Genomic DNA, 18,470 nt, shown 5'->3' with positions numbered 1-18,470 from the left:
TCTCACGGAGCTTATGGCACGAATATGGGTTGTTCAGAGTTAAACTCTTGACTTTGAAGTGACTAGCCCCATATCATTATATCCCAAACTCATTACATGCTCAATCGCTCATCTCTCGTCAACTAGATACAGAAAATACCCGGAATGGATCCAGTCTACCACAAGAAAACTGCAAGAAGCGGCAGAGCAAGCAAGAGTAGCTCGCCGACCTTTTGAGTCTTTCCAGCAACGTTGGTGTCGACGCTGGTGGCTGATGGTGATGCTGCGTCTCCGCTTCCTGAGCCTGAACCAGACCCAGAGTCAGAACCGGAGCCGGAGTCGGAACCACCACCGCTGCTGCTGTCGCCTGAACCGCTTCCGCTTCCACCTCCGCTACCTCCGGAGCCACCATCTGAGTCACCGCCATCTGAGTCACCACCGTCTGAGCCTCCATCACCATTGTCATCACCAGATCCAGAGCCTCCCTCATCATCCTTACCACCACTACCACTTCCCTTGTCGCTGTCACCATCATCACCACCCTTACCCTTATCACCACCACCACCGCCACCACTCTTCTTATCCATAGCAACCCTAATATTAGCATCCTCAATAGTAAGTTCCGTCGGTTTCTCCCCACACTCCTGCAAAACCCTAATCTTCTGGTTCTTAGCATTCTCAAACGGATCACTCTCGATATCCTCTGTATCACCGCCCGTCGAAACAAGCTCCTTATCATAAACGGTATTCTCATCAACCAACATCTTGAGTCGCGAACCGGTCTTGCCGCCCTTGGAACCGGGCTGATCGATCTTTACGGAGAGGAGGACGCGGATCTTTTCGCCGATGGGGATGTTTTCGACTTCGCCGCCCGTGGGTGCGATTTCGCAGTTTGCTTTGCCGTTGGGGGGAGGTTTGAGAAGGCTGGTGGATCAGTATAGATATATGAATGGGGGTAGAGGACTTACACTTCTTGCTTGCCGTCGGCTGCCCTCTTGAATTCGGCGTAGTCACCAAGAACAGTGTCTTCTTCTAGATCGACGGGAACTTCGTATGCCTCTGTCGGACCGGGCTTGGATCCTGTGACCGTGGTGAAGCCTTCTTTGCCGGTTGCCGAGGCCTTGGGTGGTGTAACACCGGATTCTGCGGGAGGGGGTTTTTGGTTAGAGTCTGGTTCATTGGTCTCTTTGGGTTCTTCCTTGGTTGGTTCGGCTGTCTCTGGTGCATTTCCTCCATCTGTCTCGTCTGGGGAATCGGGCGCATATGCCTGATCGTCCGTCTCGGCTGGTTCGGGTGGGGAGGTTGGAGCGTCTGTACCTTTGTCCTCTTCATCATTGTCGGCCTTGTCCGACGCTACGACGGTAGGTTCTGTATCATCAGTGGCAGTTGGTCCATCGTCACCCCCGGTAGGGCTTGGTGCCACGATTCCGGCTCTGGAGTTTGTCGCCTGGTCTGATGGAGAGTCAGTGGCAGGTTCATCGGGGGATTCAGTAACAGGTTCAGTAACAGGTTCCGTGACAGGTTCAGTGGCAGGTTCAGTGGTAGGTTCAGTGGCAGGTTCAGTGGTAGGTTCAGTGGCAGGTTCCCCGGCAGGCCTATTGGCAGGTTCAGTGGTAGGTTCAGTGGCAGGTTCAGTGGCAGGTTCCCCGGCAGGCCTATTGGCAGGTTCAGTGGCAGATTCAGTGGCAGTTTCATCGGGGGGTGCAACGGCCGGGTAAGTGGTTGTCACAGTGGGTTCATCTGGAGTATCAACGGTCGGGTCACTAGGAGTCACGGTAGGAAGTAAAGCCGGTGGGTTGGAGGCCTCAGGAGTAGAAACTGACTCATCGCCAGTTCCCGTTGGTCCGGGTATAGCCTCTTCCGGCACGGAGGTCAAGGTATCACTTGGAATCGGTTCAGTCATGGTTGGTTCCTCACCATTTGTGTCTGTGGGTTCCGTGGCACTGGGCTCGGGCTCGGCACCTGTTCCGGAAGGCTCTGGCTCGGCATCGGTCGCGGATGGGACAGGTTCGGCATCGGCATCGGTAGGTTCAGGGTCGGTGGGTTCGGGGTCAGTGGGAGCGGGCGTGTCGTCTGTGAGAGAAGGTTGCTCGTCAGTAGGGACCGAGGGATCGACGGGTTCCGGTATGTCGGTAGGATCCGTGGGAGGTTCGACCGGGATGGACTCGTCGGCAGGGGGAGCTCGGTTACCATCTCCTGCGGAAGGTTGAGGATCATCGGGAGGTGGTTGATCTCCATCATCGTCGTTTCCGCCGTTGTCACCACCGTTGTCATCACCACTTGTTGGAGGATCGATTGAGGTGTTAGCAATCGATATAATCGGACTCATTCGTTACTCACCAACTGGGGGTGATGTAGGCACAGGAGCAGGTGCATCTCCTCCGGTCTCGACGGGAGGATCAACAGCAGGAGGATCGGCTACAGTCGCAACAGCATCTCCGCCTCCAGGTGCGGCTTCAGTTTGACCAAGACCTCTCTCAATGAGAAGGCCTAGAACGAGGCCCTTTAACAAACGCATCGTGACTAAGAAGTTGTATGTGAAAATGTATGAGCGTGAAGAAAGAGTTGCAGTTATGATGATTCAGCTACCAATACTGATACCAGTATTCTTTTATACAGCAAGTTCTCAGGAATGATTCCCCCCCCTCTTAGCATCTAGACCGTCCATGGCGCTGTTGTTTACATGCAGACATTCAGCCATACTGCACTAGTGGTCGGAGCTGAAAAGTGCACATTCCCATCATCCAATGCCCTTCGATACAACTCAGCCTTATGGAGCTCTGGCGAAGCCTAATTCAGACAAGCCAGACAGAAATGGGATAGATTAGGCGAGATCTCGACGCCATAAATCATGCTTCTCCATCCCTTGGGCATTTTTTTGAAAGAACCTTCCTATTCAGAGAAGCTATTTACCGCAATTAGACATTTCTATTGTTGTGAAACTTTATCTTGATCATTCCCGGAAAGACACGGACATCCGAATGAGGCCTAGATTACGCCACGCTGAAATGCTTAAATACAAGGTTAAACAGGCCTCCGAGCACTGACCTCGAGCCTCACGATTTTACGCAAAGACATTACTCTCCGCTTCTCCACTCAAGAGATTCTATTCGTCCTGCATCAGCCACATTTGTCTCAGGAAGCCTCACCTTCCGTCGCCAGACGGAGAGGGCATATCGGCAGACACAAACCCGTCTTTGGCACGCGGCGTTTGTTTTGGGCTACGGAATATGCCCTGGCTGTGTCGTGAGAGAGTTTGTATTGTCGACCGTAAGGCGGGTTTTGTGTGGCTGTGATTAAGCCATCAGGAAATGACATCAGCGCTGGAACGGGAATTTCTGGTTACTGTTTTCAGGTCTGGCATGAGGTCATTGTCCCATCTCAGGCCAGTGCTTGATGCGGTGTGACGACAGCCGTTGGTGTAGTGCTCGGCAATTCACAGGTAGTCTAGCCCATCTGAGCGGTGTAGGGCTCGGCTTCTCTGGATGGAGCACCCTTTGAGGAGCCGAGTGGGGGTTCTTGTACAATTGACTCGTTGTTCCTGCAGAATTTAAGCCATCAAGTCTTATTGCCCGTGAGGTACAGACAAGATCTCATCCACCCATTAGCTGAGAGGTTCGGTGGCTTTACAGATCGACAGGAGATGGTGTCCAAGGTCAACATCCTTATTGTCAATTGAGAACAGAGTAGAGCCCGCGACGTCGGTAATTGAGACAAGCGAGCTTGGCATTGACGATCCCACACTCGGTACTCGGCACTTCAGAAACTTCAACTACACGAAAAGAACGTTGAAGAATATGTTAAATAATAGATTAATTACTACTATCCTGCCCTCCTTATTCATACATAAGACAATTCATTATAGTACATTATCATCCAAGAACCAAGCGAACCATGAACCAAACAGAAGCTGAGTTGGTACCCCAAGAAATCCATAAAGATTGCAACATCTTTCTCAGGCGGAGAGAGTAATCTCAATATCGGTCGCCAGTTGTGCTTTGAGATTCGGAGAGCCTCTCAATCGGCGTCTCTCATGAGGTGGTCAAGGACGTGTAGATTAAGCCTTCTCGGCCTCGGCCTCTCGCTTGGCACCAGGTCCGATGGGGGTAAGGACCTTAGCAGGAACGGTGATACCGAGTCCAGCGAGGAGCTCAGAAAGACCGGCAAGGTTATCAGAGTCAACATCAACAAGGTCATTGACAGCCTCAACCTTCAGTTGTCTCTTCTCCTTGGCACCAGGGCCAATGGGGGTGAGGACCTTAACAGGAGCGGCCTTAGTGCCGGCAGTAACGCCAAGCCCAGCGAGTAGCGCAGAAAGACCGGCAAGGTTATCAGAGTCAACATCAACAAGGTCATTGACAGCCTCAACCTTCAGTTGTCTCTTCTCCTTGGCACCAGGGCCAATGGGGGTGAGGACCTTAACAGGAGCGGCCTTAGTGCCGGCAGTAACGCCAAGCCCAGCGAGTAGCGCAGAAAGACCGGCAAGGTTATCAGAGTCAACATCAACAAGGTCATTGACAGCCTCAACCTTCAGTTGTCTCTTCTCCTTGGCACCAGGGCCAATGGGGGTGAGGACCTTAACAGGAGCGGCCTTAGTGCCGGCAGTAACGCCAAGCCCAGCGAGTAGCGCAGAAAGACCGGCAAGGTTATCGGAGTCAACATCAACAAGGTCATTAACAGCCTCAACCTTCAGTTGTCTCTTCGCCTTTGCGCCGGGGCCAATGGGAGTAAGGACCTTAACAGGAGCGGCCTTAGTGCCGGCAGTAACACCAAGTCCAGCGAGGAGTGCAGAGAGGCCAGCGAGGTTATCGGAGTCAACGTCAACTAGGTCATTGACAGCCTCAACCTTAAGCTGTCTCTTCGCCTTCACACCAGGGATAGCACCAGCACCGGGGATAGCACCAGCACCGGGGATAGCACCAGCACCAGGGATAGCACCAGCACCGGGGATGGCACCAGCACCAGGGCCAATGGGGTCAAGGACCTTAACAGGAGCAGCGGTGATGCCAAGGCCGGCTAGGAGTGTAGAAAGGCCAGCGAGCTTGTCCGAGTCAATGTCAACAAGACCGTTGACAGCCGTAACCTTGAGTTGTCTCTTCGCTTTCGCACCAGGGCCGATAGGGGTGAGGACCTTGACAGGCTTGGCGGTAATGCCCAGCCCAGCGAGGAGTGTAGAAAGGCCAGCGAGGTTGTCTGAGTCAACGTCAACCAGATCGTTGACAGCCTCGACCTTAAGCTGAGGGGTTGGGGCTGCGGATGCACCGATGGCCAGGGCTGCGGCGAGGAAAGAGAAGTGCATGTTGAAAATTCTTTCTCAGATGAGATTGTGCTGGAGGATTGAAGATTGTGTTGAAAGATGAGTGTTGTGATTGTAAGCTGATGATTGTTGAGCTGTGTAATGATGAGTTTCTTCTGGCAGGAAGATATCGAGATATTTATACATGAATTGTGTGGCAAGTCGACAGCATGAAGCACATTTTGACTCACAAGTTGACAGCATGAAGCACATACTGACTCAGAGAGTCGTTGTTCATGATCTCGGCGTCTTGACGATCCGAAATGATCAGCGAACCCTGATTTTCCTTGGAAGGTCACCGAAACTGACTGCATCTCTATGAGGGATATGTGCCACAGTCATCATCAACACCTTGGCACAGGAGCTATAGCTGCAGGAAACTCGACGGTGGTGAAAGGCAAGTATCGTGCCAATGCTCAATGACGATGTCCTCAGTTTGTTCCAACCGGAGGAGCATGTTGTAAGCAGTTGCGGGGCATAATGCAAGCTATCGTGGGGGCCAAACCCTTTGAAGGTTTTCGTGATCGTCAAGGTGCAGAAGACGATGTCCAACCAAGGTTGGATACAGCAAGTTGGAATTAGGGTCTAAGGGTCCTATGGAGACGTCACGAACGAAGGCAAACTAATAACGACGTCGTGAAGGTAGTGGACAAATAAAGGGCGGAATAGTTTACACCAAAGCTCACTTGTTTCCTACCTAAATCTTTCCGCTGTTTTTCTTGACCCTAGGAGAGGTTAGTTGAAGCCACAGCTTAGAGCTGCAGTTTAAGTGATGTCGATCGTTCCTGCAGTATCCTTAAAAACGCAATTTCAACATGTCTTGCATGTGCAACTTTGTAGCCTACGACAAGAGTGGAAACAATATCTGAAACTATTCTGCAGTGCCGTTAACCAGCCACGGACGTGATCCGGGTAGATGGAGCTAAGAGGAGATCTGCAAATTCACACAAAGGAAGTTAGACTCCGAACACATTCGGCTGGAAGGTGGGTCGAAGATTAATCCGTAAACCAATCCTGACTCTGAGAAACAGACACTGTCTGCCTTTTTTGTTTCTGTCCACCACCCACCGGGATTTATAACATCCCGGCGATGAAGATCTCCGGATAAGCCAGATCTTGGGTTTAAGCTATTGCCACATGCCGCAATGATCGACGTCTATTCGCTCTACCGGGCATTTGGCACGATTGCCGAGTCGTTATCAGCGGCTTGATCTAACCATGCATGGCGTGATTTGAATGATTGGTATCTCTTTGCACAGCCTAATACCGGTGGGTTAATTGGGAGAGCTTGAGCTTGAAGCTCAGCGCCAAGGAGGAGAGACAATTGAGTTTTTGGACACGGACGATCAGTGGGAGCCGAACCAGTCCCAACTGCAGATTCCTTCATGTGAATGTCTGAGCGCAATCTCCCCTCACCGGCTTTAACTCCGTGGATCAAGACCCTGATCAACCAGATATGTACAATTACGATGCGTTTGATAAGGGGTAGCTTCAACTTCGTTAGACTGAACCTCGTCTCCTTCGGCTTCGATCGGTATGGCTTCAATTTACACCAAACATTGAAATGTCATCAGCCGTGACGGTGAGCTCAGTTAGGAAAACACCTCAAGTTTAGCTTACCCACCGATTTCCGTTTGTAAGCCAAGAGTAATGAGACTTGCTTAGTTAGTACGCACCAGCGAGTAATTGGGAGACCAAAACTGGCCAAGCTTTGGTGGCTTTTCCTACGGGCTAATGACGATAGTGGCAGATCTACCGCGAAGCTTCAGTAAGAGTTAGCGTGAGGAGCTTGGAGTTGGAAGGGGACCAGCCAAAACACTTGTTTAGTAGATAAGCCAGCGTTTAACTTTCGCTAACAACAAGCCACGAAGAAGAGGAGAGAAACGACCCTTACAGGATTATGATGCCATACTTGCAGCATCTTACTCTTGAAACTTCCGAGGAAGGACCAAAAGGGTAATTCAAGAATTACTGTAGAGGAAGCAATGGTGAATTGCGTAGAGGGCGGCCTTCTGCTACAATGGCTTCATATTCTCAGCTTATGCCAAGAGGGACTGTTGAAACCTTATTCAACGCGGCTTCGTCTGGTCTTTATCGATAACGGAGACCAAAAGTAGCACCAGGCGGCACTGAAGCCGGCGAGCACTTTTGTAGACTAATCCACGAGTCAATAAGGAATTTTTGAGAGACCTTTGGTTGTATTTGGTCTAGGTCTGAGAAGCTAGCTAGTATGAATTGACCAAACAGAGATAGACGGAATACTTGATCGGTCCGAGGCGCTTATCCCCAGTCTAATCCCGTCAAAAGTGAGTTCCCGCCGGGGACTTCCCGGTCAGCTGAGCCGCGGGAAACAGGTTGCCGGCAGCACACCAAGCGCTCTTGACAGAAACACTAGGTGTTGGTCACAGCTCAGTGTGGTGGACTTAATCTGTCACCTGACTTTCTTAATATGGTTCAGGGCCTTTTGGTGTGTCCCGTTTAATTCGTGCCCACGTGGGTAGTCGTAACTTCCCTTGGTCTCTCTGTCTTTATTGAGGGCAACATTAGGATTATTGGGTGGTACTTATTCGTACAATCTCAGCAACACAGAGACGCCGACTATGACTTGCTAGTTATTCATGATGGTTGTTGAATTTTTATGCATCTATGGAGGATGTAAATACAATTTTGTTGAGCACGCCTTTGCTGATCTGTTCTTGCAAGAACTAGCCAGATGGGAACTACTCGAGAAGACGGTGAAGTTATGAGCCCACAGACAGACTTAATAATGACTCCTCCTAAATCTAGTCTATCTTACCAGACAAGACGAGCGGAGCTGTCGCTCCTCCTCACCCTCCCTTCCCAGCTTCTCTGGCCCTATAAGGAAGACTGGTTCCTGCAACCCAAATGTGCGAGTAAGTTAGTGAACACTATATCCGCATAACCGACTCAGCTAGCGAAATGTCTTAGAGTGATCTGCTTTTGTGGGGTGATAACTGGAGCTGAAGAAAGGGTCAGGGCGGCCGACAAAGGTGGGTTGCTAATGGGGTAGATCATCATCTCGTTACCCACCAGCCCATCCACTAGACTAGAGCACCACCGAGAGTATTCATACTATAATACAGGAGGATATAGTTTAGGCGAGGTTGAACCAGAAGCTATCGGGAATTACACTGATTGAGTGACTCTTGGCAGAATTCTTTGACTTTTGACGATGACGTACTAATCCATGGAGGATATTTGCAAACGCGGAGGTCAAAGCAAAGCAACACATTTCCCATCCCCAATCCCGAACCTTTTACCACTCCTTGCAACAGAGCACTCTCTGGAGGTTGCATCCCTCGTTGTGTATGGTCATCCCAAGAGATGATCAAGAGCCGCAGTATACCCAGCTCATGGGATGTGCAACCGGGAATATCTGAATCACGATATGGGAACAAACATGAAAGTTGCAGTCTCATTACGTTGTCATTTCCATCTGTATAACCTTGATCTCTTTTCAGGCAGCCAGTCATCAAGTGCAACCGAGAAGATAGGACCTTGAAAATTGAGAATAGTTGCCAGGGACAGCTTGAGCTGGCAAAGAGTTCCTTATTCCTGTCGATTTCGTCGGTTGAATTAAGCGGATACTAATAGTGAGAGTCTCTAGATGTTGGACGCTATCGCATGTCAGCACAGGTCATTTACAATAACTTCGTTATTTTAATATACTGCCTAGTCGCAACGTCTCCATAGCCTTTAGAAATATGTTATTGGACTCGAGTAAGGCACAGGCTATAGATATTGCTAACAGGGCCCATGCTACGGGGTATCGTACGATAATCCACTTGCATCTAGACCCCAGTCAGCCACAGTTTCATCCGGCCGGCAGTTGCTTCAACCACGGTTTTCGTTTCAACAGCCGATTACTGGTGATGTGGCATTTGTTTGTAAATCGCGATTAAGTTGAACGAAAAGGAGGCTATTGAGACATTATGAACGTTTATATCATTAAATAAAAAAAGAAAATATCTATGCTGGGTATCACTCTATACTGCATGCTTATTATTATTCTCATTCATAAACCGTGTCATCTCCACAAGCTCAGCTGTGCTCGATGACGCATCCCCCGTCACTCGCGGTCCTCCATCGTACATGGCGTTTTCGGCCTGGTTCGAAGTGATGTTTGGTGACTTGCCGTGCAATCTCGATGAAAGAGAGCTTTGTCCATGCGAGGGATTGGAGCGGTTAACGCTGTCGAGGCGAGGGAAGGTCTTGACAATGAGGAGTCGCAAATCTGGCATGCAGGCGCACCAGATGGCGACGTTGATTTCGATGACCGACCAGTAACATGTGTTGAAGAAGTCCCAGGTTGGGTTCTGAGATCTTCCAAAGGCAATGAGGAACTGTAGTCTGATGATGGACACGACACTGACGAAGGTACCAACAACGAACATCAGAGCAACAGCTAGCTTCCTTTGCCACTTCATTTGAAGACGTAGTAGTTGAAAAACCGGTATTGCAAGTACCCAAAAGTCCATAGCGATGGAGACACCAGCGAGTGCCCATGCCAAGGGGTTAGTTCCGATACAGTGACCCTCGTGTTCCTTATCCCATCCCGTCCAGAAGTAGCTAACAGGTTGGCACTGGGTGATAGCCAGGATGACAAAGATGACTATGCTGAGAGCGTTCAGAGCAATTGTTCCCCATATTATTCGCTGGACTGATCGCACGGGGAAGATCCGGAGATAGAAGAGTAGGACACAGATTTTGGTGAGGAAGACGTCGGTCGCGTAGAAGGTTTGGCCGATGTAGATGTACTGGACTCGTTGTTAGATGGCTGTCTTCGCGACGGGCGGAAGATTTCTTACTTTGAGGAACTCGGTGATGCCGTATCCACCGACGACATAAGCGTCTCTGCCAAAGCCATTTCCGGAAACTGGTATTCGTAAGTATAGGTACTGAATGTCGATGATCGGGGATACGTACGACCGTAGACACAGCTGACGGTGTTACCTATACTAGTGGCCTGTGTTGATGTTAACGGTTGAGTATGGGAATGTAAAGATGCTTCACTTACCATGCAGACCACGATGAGATAATCGTCCAATCGCAACGATCTTTCGAATCTGAGTTTTTGGAAGATTCGAAGAAGAACGACAAGCACAGTAACTGCCGACATAATGATGTTGAGGATGTCGAACTTTTTGTGGATGTCGCGGACGGGATATTCGCAGGCCGTTGCCGTGACATTGAGTGTAACTACATCGGTCAGCGACGATGGATCAATGCGACGGTGATGGATAATACTCACACAATGCTTCCCTGGGCAAGCATTTGCTCATCACACAGCTCGCAGCATCTGTTTGAAGGTTCGGATCGGCGCAGAGGCACTCGACGTCAATACCGCATGTCGAGTTCGCTGCCAATTCCAGCAGACAGCTCCCCTAAAACACCAAAGTCAGCCACTGCCGAGACCCAATGTTTGCTTTTTTTCCAACGCACCGCACACTCGGGAATTTGGGCGAGAAAGGCTGAGACATCGACGCCCAGCGACCGGCCAACTAGACACGACCACACGACCAACAACCACGACAAATGCATTGTCTTCTTCTCTTTTAGACGATAGTAATTGACATCGTTAAAAGTGTTGATGATGGGAAACAGGGTTTAAAAATATGACAGATCGTGCTGGTTTTAGTTATTTAAAATGGCCACCTTGCTCGGGCCAGCTCCTGCAATCTTGACATTGGGAACTACCTACTCCCCTCCCCGCAACTGTTATCATGCGACCTCCATAATACGACCAATGAAGCAAGGTCCAGGTCATTTTAGTGCAGAACTAGCCGGGGATCGCCGCATGGGCTGAAGGTTGGGCCCTTCGATCATTGGGTACGTGGCGCTTCCGCTGCAGAACTTGTTCACCCTGAGCTTCGATAGCCGCGAAAATCATCATGCCGATGCCGACTCCACCTCTTAGATTGACCACTAGGAACTCAGCAAAACCTCCATTAGCTTCAGGCTAGATCGCTTAAGTGGAGCGCTGTCAAAGCGTGTCGAGTACCAAACGAGTCATGGAAGTTGATCTCGCCGAACTGCCTGATGGTTCCCAGCCTGGTCACTTTCCCAAGCCCTGATATTAATGGCTTGTCTTAGCAGACCCAGAAACGTGGGAACTGCCAAGGATACAGTTTTCCAGAAAAAAAGGATTAATCCACTCAAATAGGAATAGTTCCCATCACCGCCATGCTTAGTTCCCAGCCACATTTGCGAACGAAACCGAACGCGAGATATTGTTTTGCCGCGGTATCACGTAAATGGCTTGAACAAAATCCTTCCCGGCTTAGCACTTCTCAATTTGCTAAACCTATCCCGGTTCCCGGTTCCTGGTGTTTTACTATTCTCCTTGAAACAACTTTGTCCTGATCTGTGCTGCGCTGTATATATTAAAAGAACAGCGATTGATCCGTGCAGGGCTGACGAACAGTTGATCTGAGATCTTTTCCACTTTGAGCCATTTTTACCGCGACATGTTTCATAATCCCGGCTGACCTCGTAACAACACATCAGCCCTACGTTTCAAGGTTGGTAGGGCAGTTTTGATGCCCCCAAAAGGTAAAGGACACACGGGAGATGAACAATTTCGCAAATCTCTATTGATCTGCAGCTACTTAGATAGTTTCGTGGATCCAGGGCTAAGGCGTCGATCATGATAGCCCTGTCCTGACTCTTGCGATTCCACGTTGCCTTAACAAAGCGCCATACGACCGAAGAGGGCGGGGAACGGGCCGCGCTTGGCGCAAAGACATTTAATCAAGCGCGGTCTGTTCTTCCCAAGACTGAGATTTACCAAGTGGATATTAGTTTATTAAATCGTCTGAACAAACTAGGACATACTTCCCGGATAGGTGACGAGCCGTTTGTGGATTTGAGCAATGGCCACGTTTCCAGGGGATACTATCTGAATTTTGCCATGGAGCTGCTCCGTCGTTCCAATGGGGACCCTTGAAAAGGTTCCCCATAGGAAGATTGTTTCCGTGGTATCGAGGTGATGCGCCGCGGCTATCTACCGGTGAGTGATCGACCGGAGACTTGTCGGGAATGTTTCAAGGGACCCCAACAGAAATCTATGAGGGTGAGCCCTGCATTTAGCTTGACTATTGCGCAATAGGTCTCGGTGGTGATCTTAATAATATAGAGGCTGATGATGTCAGCTGGGGCTATGCATAGATTAATGAATAAGACACTGGATATCGGAGGATGTTTCAAGTCTATTAACAACGGGTGTGTTTATTAGAAACAATAGATTGTTCGACATTGCATTAAGGTTAATGAGACGCCATGCATAACCTTTATGAGCCAATTGAGACTCGGCAGCTTGTGGAAGTCAAACTTCGAACTGCCACGTTGTTGATTGTAGGAATTCGTAACAACAGGAATGTTGGATCTTGAAGAGCCAATGATCCGCCAAACAGCAGAACTTATAAGATAAAAGGTTTAAACCTTTTAAATTACTAAAGCCAGTGATATACACACTATACTGTTGAAATTGAAGATATGTCTGGCTAGGCATGAGAATATTAAAGAATGGAAGAGAGAAAATGGAGAGCTGCAGGGTAGTGCGATAGCGATAAGATAAGCCGCGATAAGACCAACGATAAGCTTGGATAACGATAACTCAGATAAGATAAGATAGCTGTTATCTCGCTCTTAGTAGCACGCTGGACGCGATGAGCTGAAACTTTAAGACAACTCATTGTTAATTGCCCTTTCGCTACTGGTCATTTTTGCTATAATTATATCTCGCAAATATCGAGTGGGATGAACCACGGAAAGTACGCGCACTGCTGCGGAATTTAAAGTTTGCAATCCTTGCGAACTGGAATCCTTCGACCCGAACTCAAATGTCAATACGAAGCGTGTCATGAAGTTGCCCTTTTGAAGACTTATTTCAATCCCCTTGCAGTCACTTCCCCGCTTGCTTCAACGCAACATTGGACCCAACCCAGTCATGTTTAAGACATGCTGACCACCTCTCCAGGGTTCATTGGTTGGTGCACGAGTCGCCAAGATGTTGATCGACGCAGGCTGTGGTGAGGCTGATTCGAGAATAGAACTGCCGAAGGGGGGCATTTAAAGCGTCATTCCACCCTGCCGACTTACCGAAAACTTTATTGCAAACGGAATAGCCACGCGCCATGTCTGGTGCACCGGTATCACCTGGCTGTGAGTCCTGTCGAAAGAAAAAGAAAAAGGTGATTCCAGTTACATAATAGTCAACAGTGAGGAATGCTGTGTTGACATAACGGCTAGTGTGATAAAAAAAAAAGCCGATACGTGGACGTTGCAAGCGCCTCATGATCGCCTACATCGGCAATGGCGTTCGCCGCTTCCATTTCAAATCAGAAGCATTCCAAACCATTCAAAGCCGCGCTCAACCGAGTTGCCAGTCACGTGTACAACTTGATATCGAATGGCCACCTTTGAACTGCCAGACCTGGCTTATTAATAAACTCGTCTGGGCACTTGACGCGAAAGACGTTAAATATGACATGGCCATCCACGGGATATATATACTGAATCTTCCGCGTTATGGAGGCGCGAGTTCGGTTATCGATGCCTCTGTTGAGTTGCTGTTGGCTTCCATTGGAGCTGTAGGGGAGCGTCGCGTAAGAATGAGGCGTTGGCGTTCCATATTGATTCGAGTTCGACGTTGAGAAAATCGTTAATGGCGGGCGGTAAGGCGGTTGACAACATGACAGACAGACATTTGGGTAATTGACACCTGCAATGCAAGTTCACTAGCCCCAAGCCCGTGCCAAACTGACAAATAACGTTCAGAAATTCATCGAGTTTCAACAAGATTCGCGGGTAAGCCACGGCGAGGTCCTAGCACATCCTCTACACGAAACAAACTTAAACAGCATTGACGCCACGCTGTTACACCACTTGATTAGAATGATGGCAAGGACCACAATATACTACCTCTGCTACAACTAACAACACTTGAACCTTCATTAGCATTAGGTTTATATCTGTGTTTCCTTATTCTGTTGATTTGAACCGTACGACTTGCAAACTGACCTCTAAAAAATTCGAAAAGACAACTAACAACAATAGGTCTTTAAGTGTTCTAGAAACAGTGTACGAAATATTAATCATCCCGCTCGAGCCACTGATAGCATGCTTCGTAAAGCTTGCGAAGTTACGGTTCAACCGAACAGAAGTGATCAGCCATATCTTTGTCGACACAACGAAACAATTTAATAAGAGCAACAACGGTAAAGTCGGCATACGTCGCTTCGCAAACCAGCGTCAGTAACATTCAAGATCATGAACATGGGCCTGACTTACGATGCTGGCCAAGAAGATAAGGCCCTGGAGTCTGGGCGAGCGACTCCCCAATATCGAGGCACATGGCATCAAGATGGTTCCAGAGATGTTGACTAACATGTTCGGTGTAGTACAAATCAAGACTCATACCGAATCGCTTTGCTCGTGTGGCCGAATAGTACTCCCCACTTGACTCAGTGAGAACCTTGGGTAATAAATGAGCCCATAGTGGTCGACTAGCTATAAGAAGCTTTTCTGCCAGCTGCTCGACTTTGGCAGACTCTTTAGCTTCTAGTCGAAGTGGCGGAAGACTAGAACGCGCCTCTAAAGCTTCAGCTATGACACGTGACCCCATTATGCCTCTCGTGGTTTCGCCCTCTCGAAATAGGATACAGGGTATGGTATGCGGGCTCAATGGTGGTCTATTGGGTTCAACACTTGAAGAAGAATCAGATAAGCAACTACTAGTATGGACACACTGAGAACTTACTGGGGCAGCATGTTTGTGCTAAGATTAGAGAATTGAAGCCATTCGGTGGAGTAAGGCAGTGCCTTGTAATTCAGGACCAGGCGTACTGATCTCTAATATTTAGTGTCATAAGGTTGAAATTGGGTATGAGTCTGCCTTACCTTTCCACACATTTGGAGACCACGACTTGCGTGCTATACTTGGAATGTCAAACAGCGTTATTTTTAGCTGCTGCGATGTCATGATTACTTTTGTGCTTAATCGAAATCCGCAATCGAAGTACTAATTGTGACGCCTTTTAATACAAGCCTTGCTGGTCATACCCTTGTTGCTTGTATATCTGACTTATTCTGGTTAGTAGTCGACCACCAGACCAAGTGGGGCTCTCGGGCAAGTTTATGTCATTTCCATAGCAAAGTTTCCGACCGCCCAAATTGTCACTCCTTCATCCCCGTCTTACCCTCAATTTCTCTTGTAAGCACTGCCTCTCTTGGACGGCATTTATCTTCTGTAAATCCTATCACAGCAATAATTTATCAATATTCTCCGACTTATCATTGAATTTTCCTTTATTGAACCCGCTAAGCCAAGACGGCCTCACCGACGTAGCAGCTAGCTCCTCGTCGCAATGACCCCAAATTCCTATGGTTCGAACGAGTCAGCCAGTGTAGGAAAGCCCATTGCCGAGATCTTATGTCAAATAGCCCGCATGACCTAACCCGGACGCAGGAACGTCGAGCACGTAATAGGGCGGCACAGAAGAAGCATCGGCAGAAGAAACAAGAAACCGACGAGACCCGATGGCACCGAATAACACATCTTGAAGGCATAATTGAGCGAATGAGCACTGTCGTAGTAGACCTCACGGACCGGTTACTACAGCATGATATTGTGCAGGAGCACCCGGGCATGATGTCCACTATTCAAGGCGCCATAACGGATATTCTTAACTTGGCCAATGAAGCTGGCGATCCGATGAAAGGCTCTAAAGTCCGTAAAGCTCGGGGCAGAAATATTGAGAGGAGTTGTATCTCTCTGAAACAGGGCGACGTTGCGTCTGCTGAGTCACTTCCCGATATCACTATTACACGGACCTCTCATAGCCCGGCGGTTGGATCAGGTCAACATGACATCGTCATTGATCCAGCCCTTACACAAATCCCCCCTATGCATGAGCCCCTAACTGCATTGGTTAAAGATGCAGAAACACCTTTACCATTAGCCCCGACGTTGTATTCCCAAGGAGATTACACGGCATGCACAATCCTGCAAGAGCTCGAGCCTATATTATGGAGCTCCTCTCAGCCATCTTTATCCCCCAACTCATTCATCTCTCGTCTCACCTACACATGCTTTAACGTTGGTTGCCTTGTTCTCAGCAAGTCAATTGAAGCACCGATTCCTTTGTCCGAAGAATATCGTACGTTCGGATCTACACTTCGTTACCGCGACAGAGATGAGATGATCTTTAGAATGAAATGGCTTCTAGGTCCTGGCACCAATGAGCTGCAACTATTGGCGGAACTACCTTGGGGAGGAAGATGGTGGGATCAAGAATTTTCCTCCACTGAACTTTGTAACTACGCAACGAGTGCTGCGATGATTGATTCATCTGCGCCCCGATTTCTCAGTGCTGTTGGTGTGGAAAAGCAGCTTATGGCACTCGGCGCCCGCCTCGTAGACAAGGAGACGATAGAGCTGGACTCGAGTGGTCTGGCTATACTGTCAGAGACTCGACAGGAGCCTACGTGTGCACAACCGGATAGTTGGAGCTTTGTCAACTTTTTCCGTCAGAAACATCACGGCCGACGATATATCCACCAAGAGTGCTGGTCAGTGTAAGTTCATTGATACGAAACTTGTCGCAGATAGCTGTATGTTTAATGAAGGGGCCTGGCTTCCCAAGGCAGGCATTGAGGAAAGCCATTGAGGCATCTGTCGTTACGAGGAGCAACAGTGGAGGAGGAAAAGGCGTGGCCTGTACGGGCACATCATGGTGTTGAGACTACCAAACCAATATTTAAGCAATACCACGTAATTGAACCGGGTGTCCCTTCTGGGGTATTACCCTACGAGCTCTTATTTCAACTTGAACGTCTCATCCAGCAGTTACTTAATCTTTTAAAAAAAAACTATGGGATATCTCAAGCACAAATTGTGCAATTTGAAACAACACTCATGAACATTGATCACGCCAGTTCATATCTCTGGGTTCCGGGAAGCTCAGCAGCAACCAAGTTAGTTGCACCATCCATAATCTCAACAGGCTCTGTCGATCTCCCCACGTCTTCAGGGCTGCGAGCTTTATAAGTCGGATCAGACAAGCCTTTATCGTACCAGTCATTGTTCGTCGTGGTGGCCGATGAAATTGTTGCTGTATTCTTTCTCTTCCTGGACCTCCATATAAAATAAGCTGCCAAGGATCCGACAACGACTATGGCACCCAAAACGACGCCTACCGCAATACCAGCTGTTGCGCCAGATGATAATCCTTTGTGACCCGATGATTCGGAGACTGAATCGGCGGTTGGTGCGGATGTTTCGGATGATGTAGAGGAAGGACTCTGTGGCGGTATCAATTAAACATAGCATCATTGGAGAGATTCCCAAAGTTTACTTACTTCTGAGGCGGTCGTGCTATAAGCGTTATCGTCCACGTTTGAGGCACTCGTCATTAGCCAGTGCTGTGCACTCTGATACGGTCTGTCGTCGACATCAGGGCTCATAAACACTGACCCGCTGGGCATACAGTCCATATGATATCCAGTCCCATTGTGCACGTTGATGAGCCGATAAGTACTGTTTGACTTGAACTCAAAGATATCCCATTGTTGTATCTCGTGATTTGTAGCGTTGCGCAAGCAAGGGCGTGTTTTCGTGTCTTTTTCATCGACATCGCTATGAAGGCAGACAGAGAGTTGTACATCCGCTCCGGTTTGCGAATATCGAAGCATGTATCGTCCGGGTGTTGATTTCATTGGTTGCTGGTAGAAGTTTTAGTCGTTTAGCGAAGTTAAGTAGTTGCGATTAACTCACAAATTGCCAGAAGGCAGAGACATTCCCGTCATCCGTCTTCACCGGCCATACATGAAGGTTATCGTCCTTCACTTTTGGGTCCTGGTTAATCTGTAGAATCGACCGCCAGTTCGTTTTGTAATCTTTGTCAACATTCTGTTCCGTGACATGATACCAAACGTTGGGGTTGAGCTCAGTGGCTGGTACAGGATCTGACATGGTTGAGAATGTTTTGATATAATCGTAAGCTCAAAAAGATCTCGTAGAAACGACGCGGAGGTGAGGCCCTGCGTGCGAGTGTTATACAAGCGATAGGGAAATTAGATGGCTGACCTCTCATACATGGCAGATTGCGGTCTGTGCGTCGGCCAGTTTGACATAAAAATGCCCGATCTCTAATTTCGCGACAAAGTTATGCTA

The 18,470-nt window shown here is 48.7% G+C and overlaps 7 protein-coding genes across 7 annotated transcripts; 2 read left to right on the top strand and 5 right to left on the bottom strand.

Annotated features, from left to right (window-relative positions):
- Positions 1 to 155: 155 nt before the first annotated feature.
- B0J16DRAFT_276600 (uncharacterized protein) lies at positions 156 to 2,497 on the bottom strand (the record flags this gene model as incomplete). The annotated part of the gene is made up of 6 exons (XM_046123757.1): positions 156 to 460; positions 539 to 903; positions 948 to 1,426; positions 1,688 to 1,927; positions 1,985 to 2,258; positions 2,316 to 2,497. 6 exons carry the CDS (start codon positions 2,495 to 2,497, stop codon positions 156 to 158), a joined length of 1,845 nt encoding a protein of 614 aa, XP_045978359.1.
- Positions 2,498 to 4,036: 1,539 nt separating this feature from the next.
- Positions 4,037 to 5,278, bottom strand: B0J16DRAFT_389900 (uncharacterized protein; the record flags this gene model as incomplete). The annotated part of the gene is made up of 1 exon (XM_046131841.1): positions 4,037 to 5,278. One exon carries the CDS (start codon positions 5,276 to 5,278, stop codon positions 4,037 to 4,039), a length of 1,242 nt encoding a protein of 413 aa, XP_045978358.1.
- Positions 5,279 to 9,603: 4,325 nt separating this feature from the next.
- Positions 9,604 to 10,837, bottom strand: B0J16DRAFT_251441 (uncharacterized protein; the record flags this gene model as incomplete). The annotated part of the gene is made up of 6 exons (XM_046123101.1): positions 9,604 to 10,053; positions 10,105 to 10,172; positions 10,223 to 10,262; positions 10,314 to 10,495; positions 10,548 to 10,680; positions 10,739 to 10,837. Coding segments are annotated over 6 exons (972 nt in total), but the record flags the coding sequence as incomplete, so codon positions are not given.
- A 2,509-nt stretch (positions 10,838 to 13,346) lies between these two features.
- On the top strand, positions 13,347 to 14,069 carry B0J16DRAFT_199587 (uncharacterized protein). The gene is made up of 2 exons (XM_046122944.1): positions 13,347 to 13,488; positions 13,547 to 14,069. Exon 2 carries the CDS (start codon positions 13,591 to 13,593, stop codon positions 13,948 to 13,950), a length of 360 nt encoding a protein of 119 aa, XP_045978356.1. The 5' UTR covers positions 13,347 to 13,488; positions 13,547 to 13,590; the 3' UTR covers positions 13,951 to 14,069.
- A 209-nt stretch (positions 14,070 to 14,278) lies between these two features.
- Positions 14,279 to 15,278, bottom strand: B0J16DRAFT_325495 (uncharacterized protein; the record flags this gene model as incomplete). Its single annotated transcript, XM_046125889.1, has 4 exons — positions 14,279 to 14,340; positions 14,588 to 15,003; positions 15,057 to 15,141; positions 15,197 to 15,278. The coding sequence occupies 4 exons, from the start codon at positions 15,276 to 15,278 to the stop codon at positions 14,279 to 14,281; spliced, it is 645 nt and encodes a 214-aa protein (XP_045978355.1).
- A 207-nt stretch (positions 15,279 to 15,485) lies between these two features.
- B0J16DRAFT_419236 (uncharacterized protein) lies at positions 15,486 to 17,112 on the top strand. Its single transcript, XM_046133813.1, has 2 exons — positions 15,486 to 15,702; positions 15,765 to 17,112. The coding sequence occupies exons 1-2, from the start codon at positions 15,664 to 15,666 to the stop codon at positions 16,875 to 16,877; spliced, it is 1,152 nt and encodes a 383-aa protein (XP_045978354.1). The 5' UTR covers positions 15,486 to 15,663; the 3' UTR covers positions 16,878 to 17,112.
- A 112-nt stretch (positions 17,113 to 17,224) lies between these two features.
- On the bottom strand, positions 17,225 to 18,274 carry B0J16DRAFT_406433 (uncharacterized protein; the record flags this gene model as incomplete). Its single annotated transcript, XM_046132966.1, has 3 exons — positions 18,072 to 18,274; positions 17,657 to 18,019; positions 17,225 to 17,599 (listed from the first exon to the last, which is right to left on the bottom strand). Exons 1-3 carry the CDS (start codon positions 18,267 to 18,269, stop codon positions 17,225 to 17,227), a joined length of 936 nt encoding a protein of 311 aa, XP_045978353.1. The 5' UTR covers positions 18,270 to 18,274.
- Positions 18,275 to 18,470: the final 196 nt, after the last annotated feature.

The sequence above is a fragment of the Fusarium flagelliforme genome (genome assembly GCF_020744385.1).
Source record: "Fusarium flagelliforme strain FIESC 12 MPI-CAGE-AA-0113 chromosome Unknown B0J16scaffold_8, whole genome shotgun sequence".
NCBI lineage: Eukaryota > Fungi > Ascomycota > Sordariomycetes > Hypocreales > Nectriaceae > Fusarium > Fusarium flagelliforme.
This window is presented reverse-complemented; position numbering and strand designations above follow the sequence as displayed.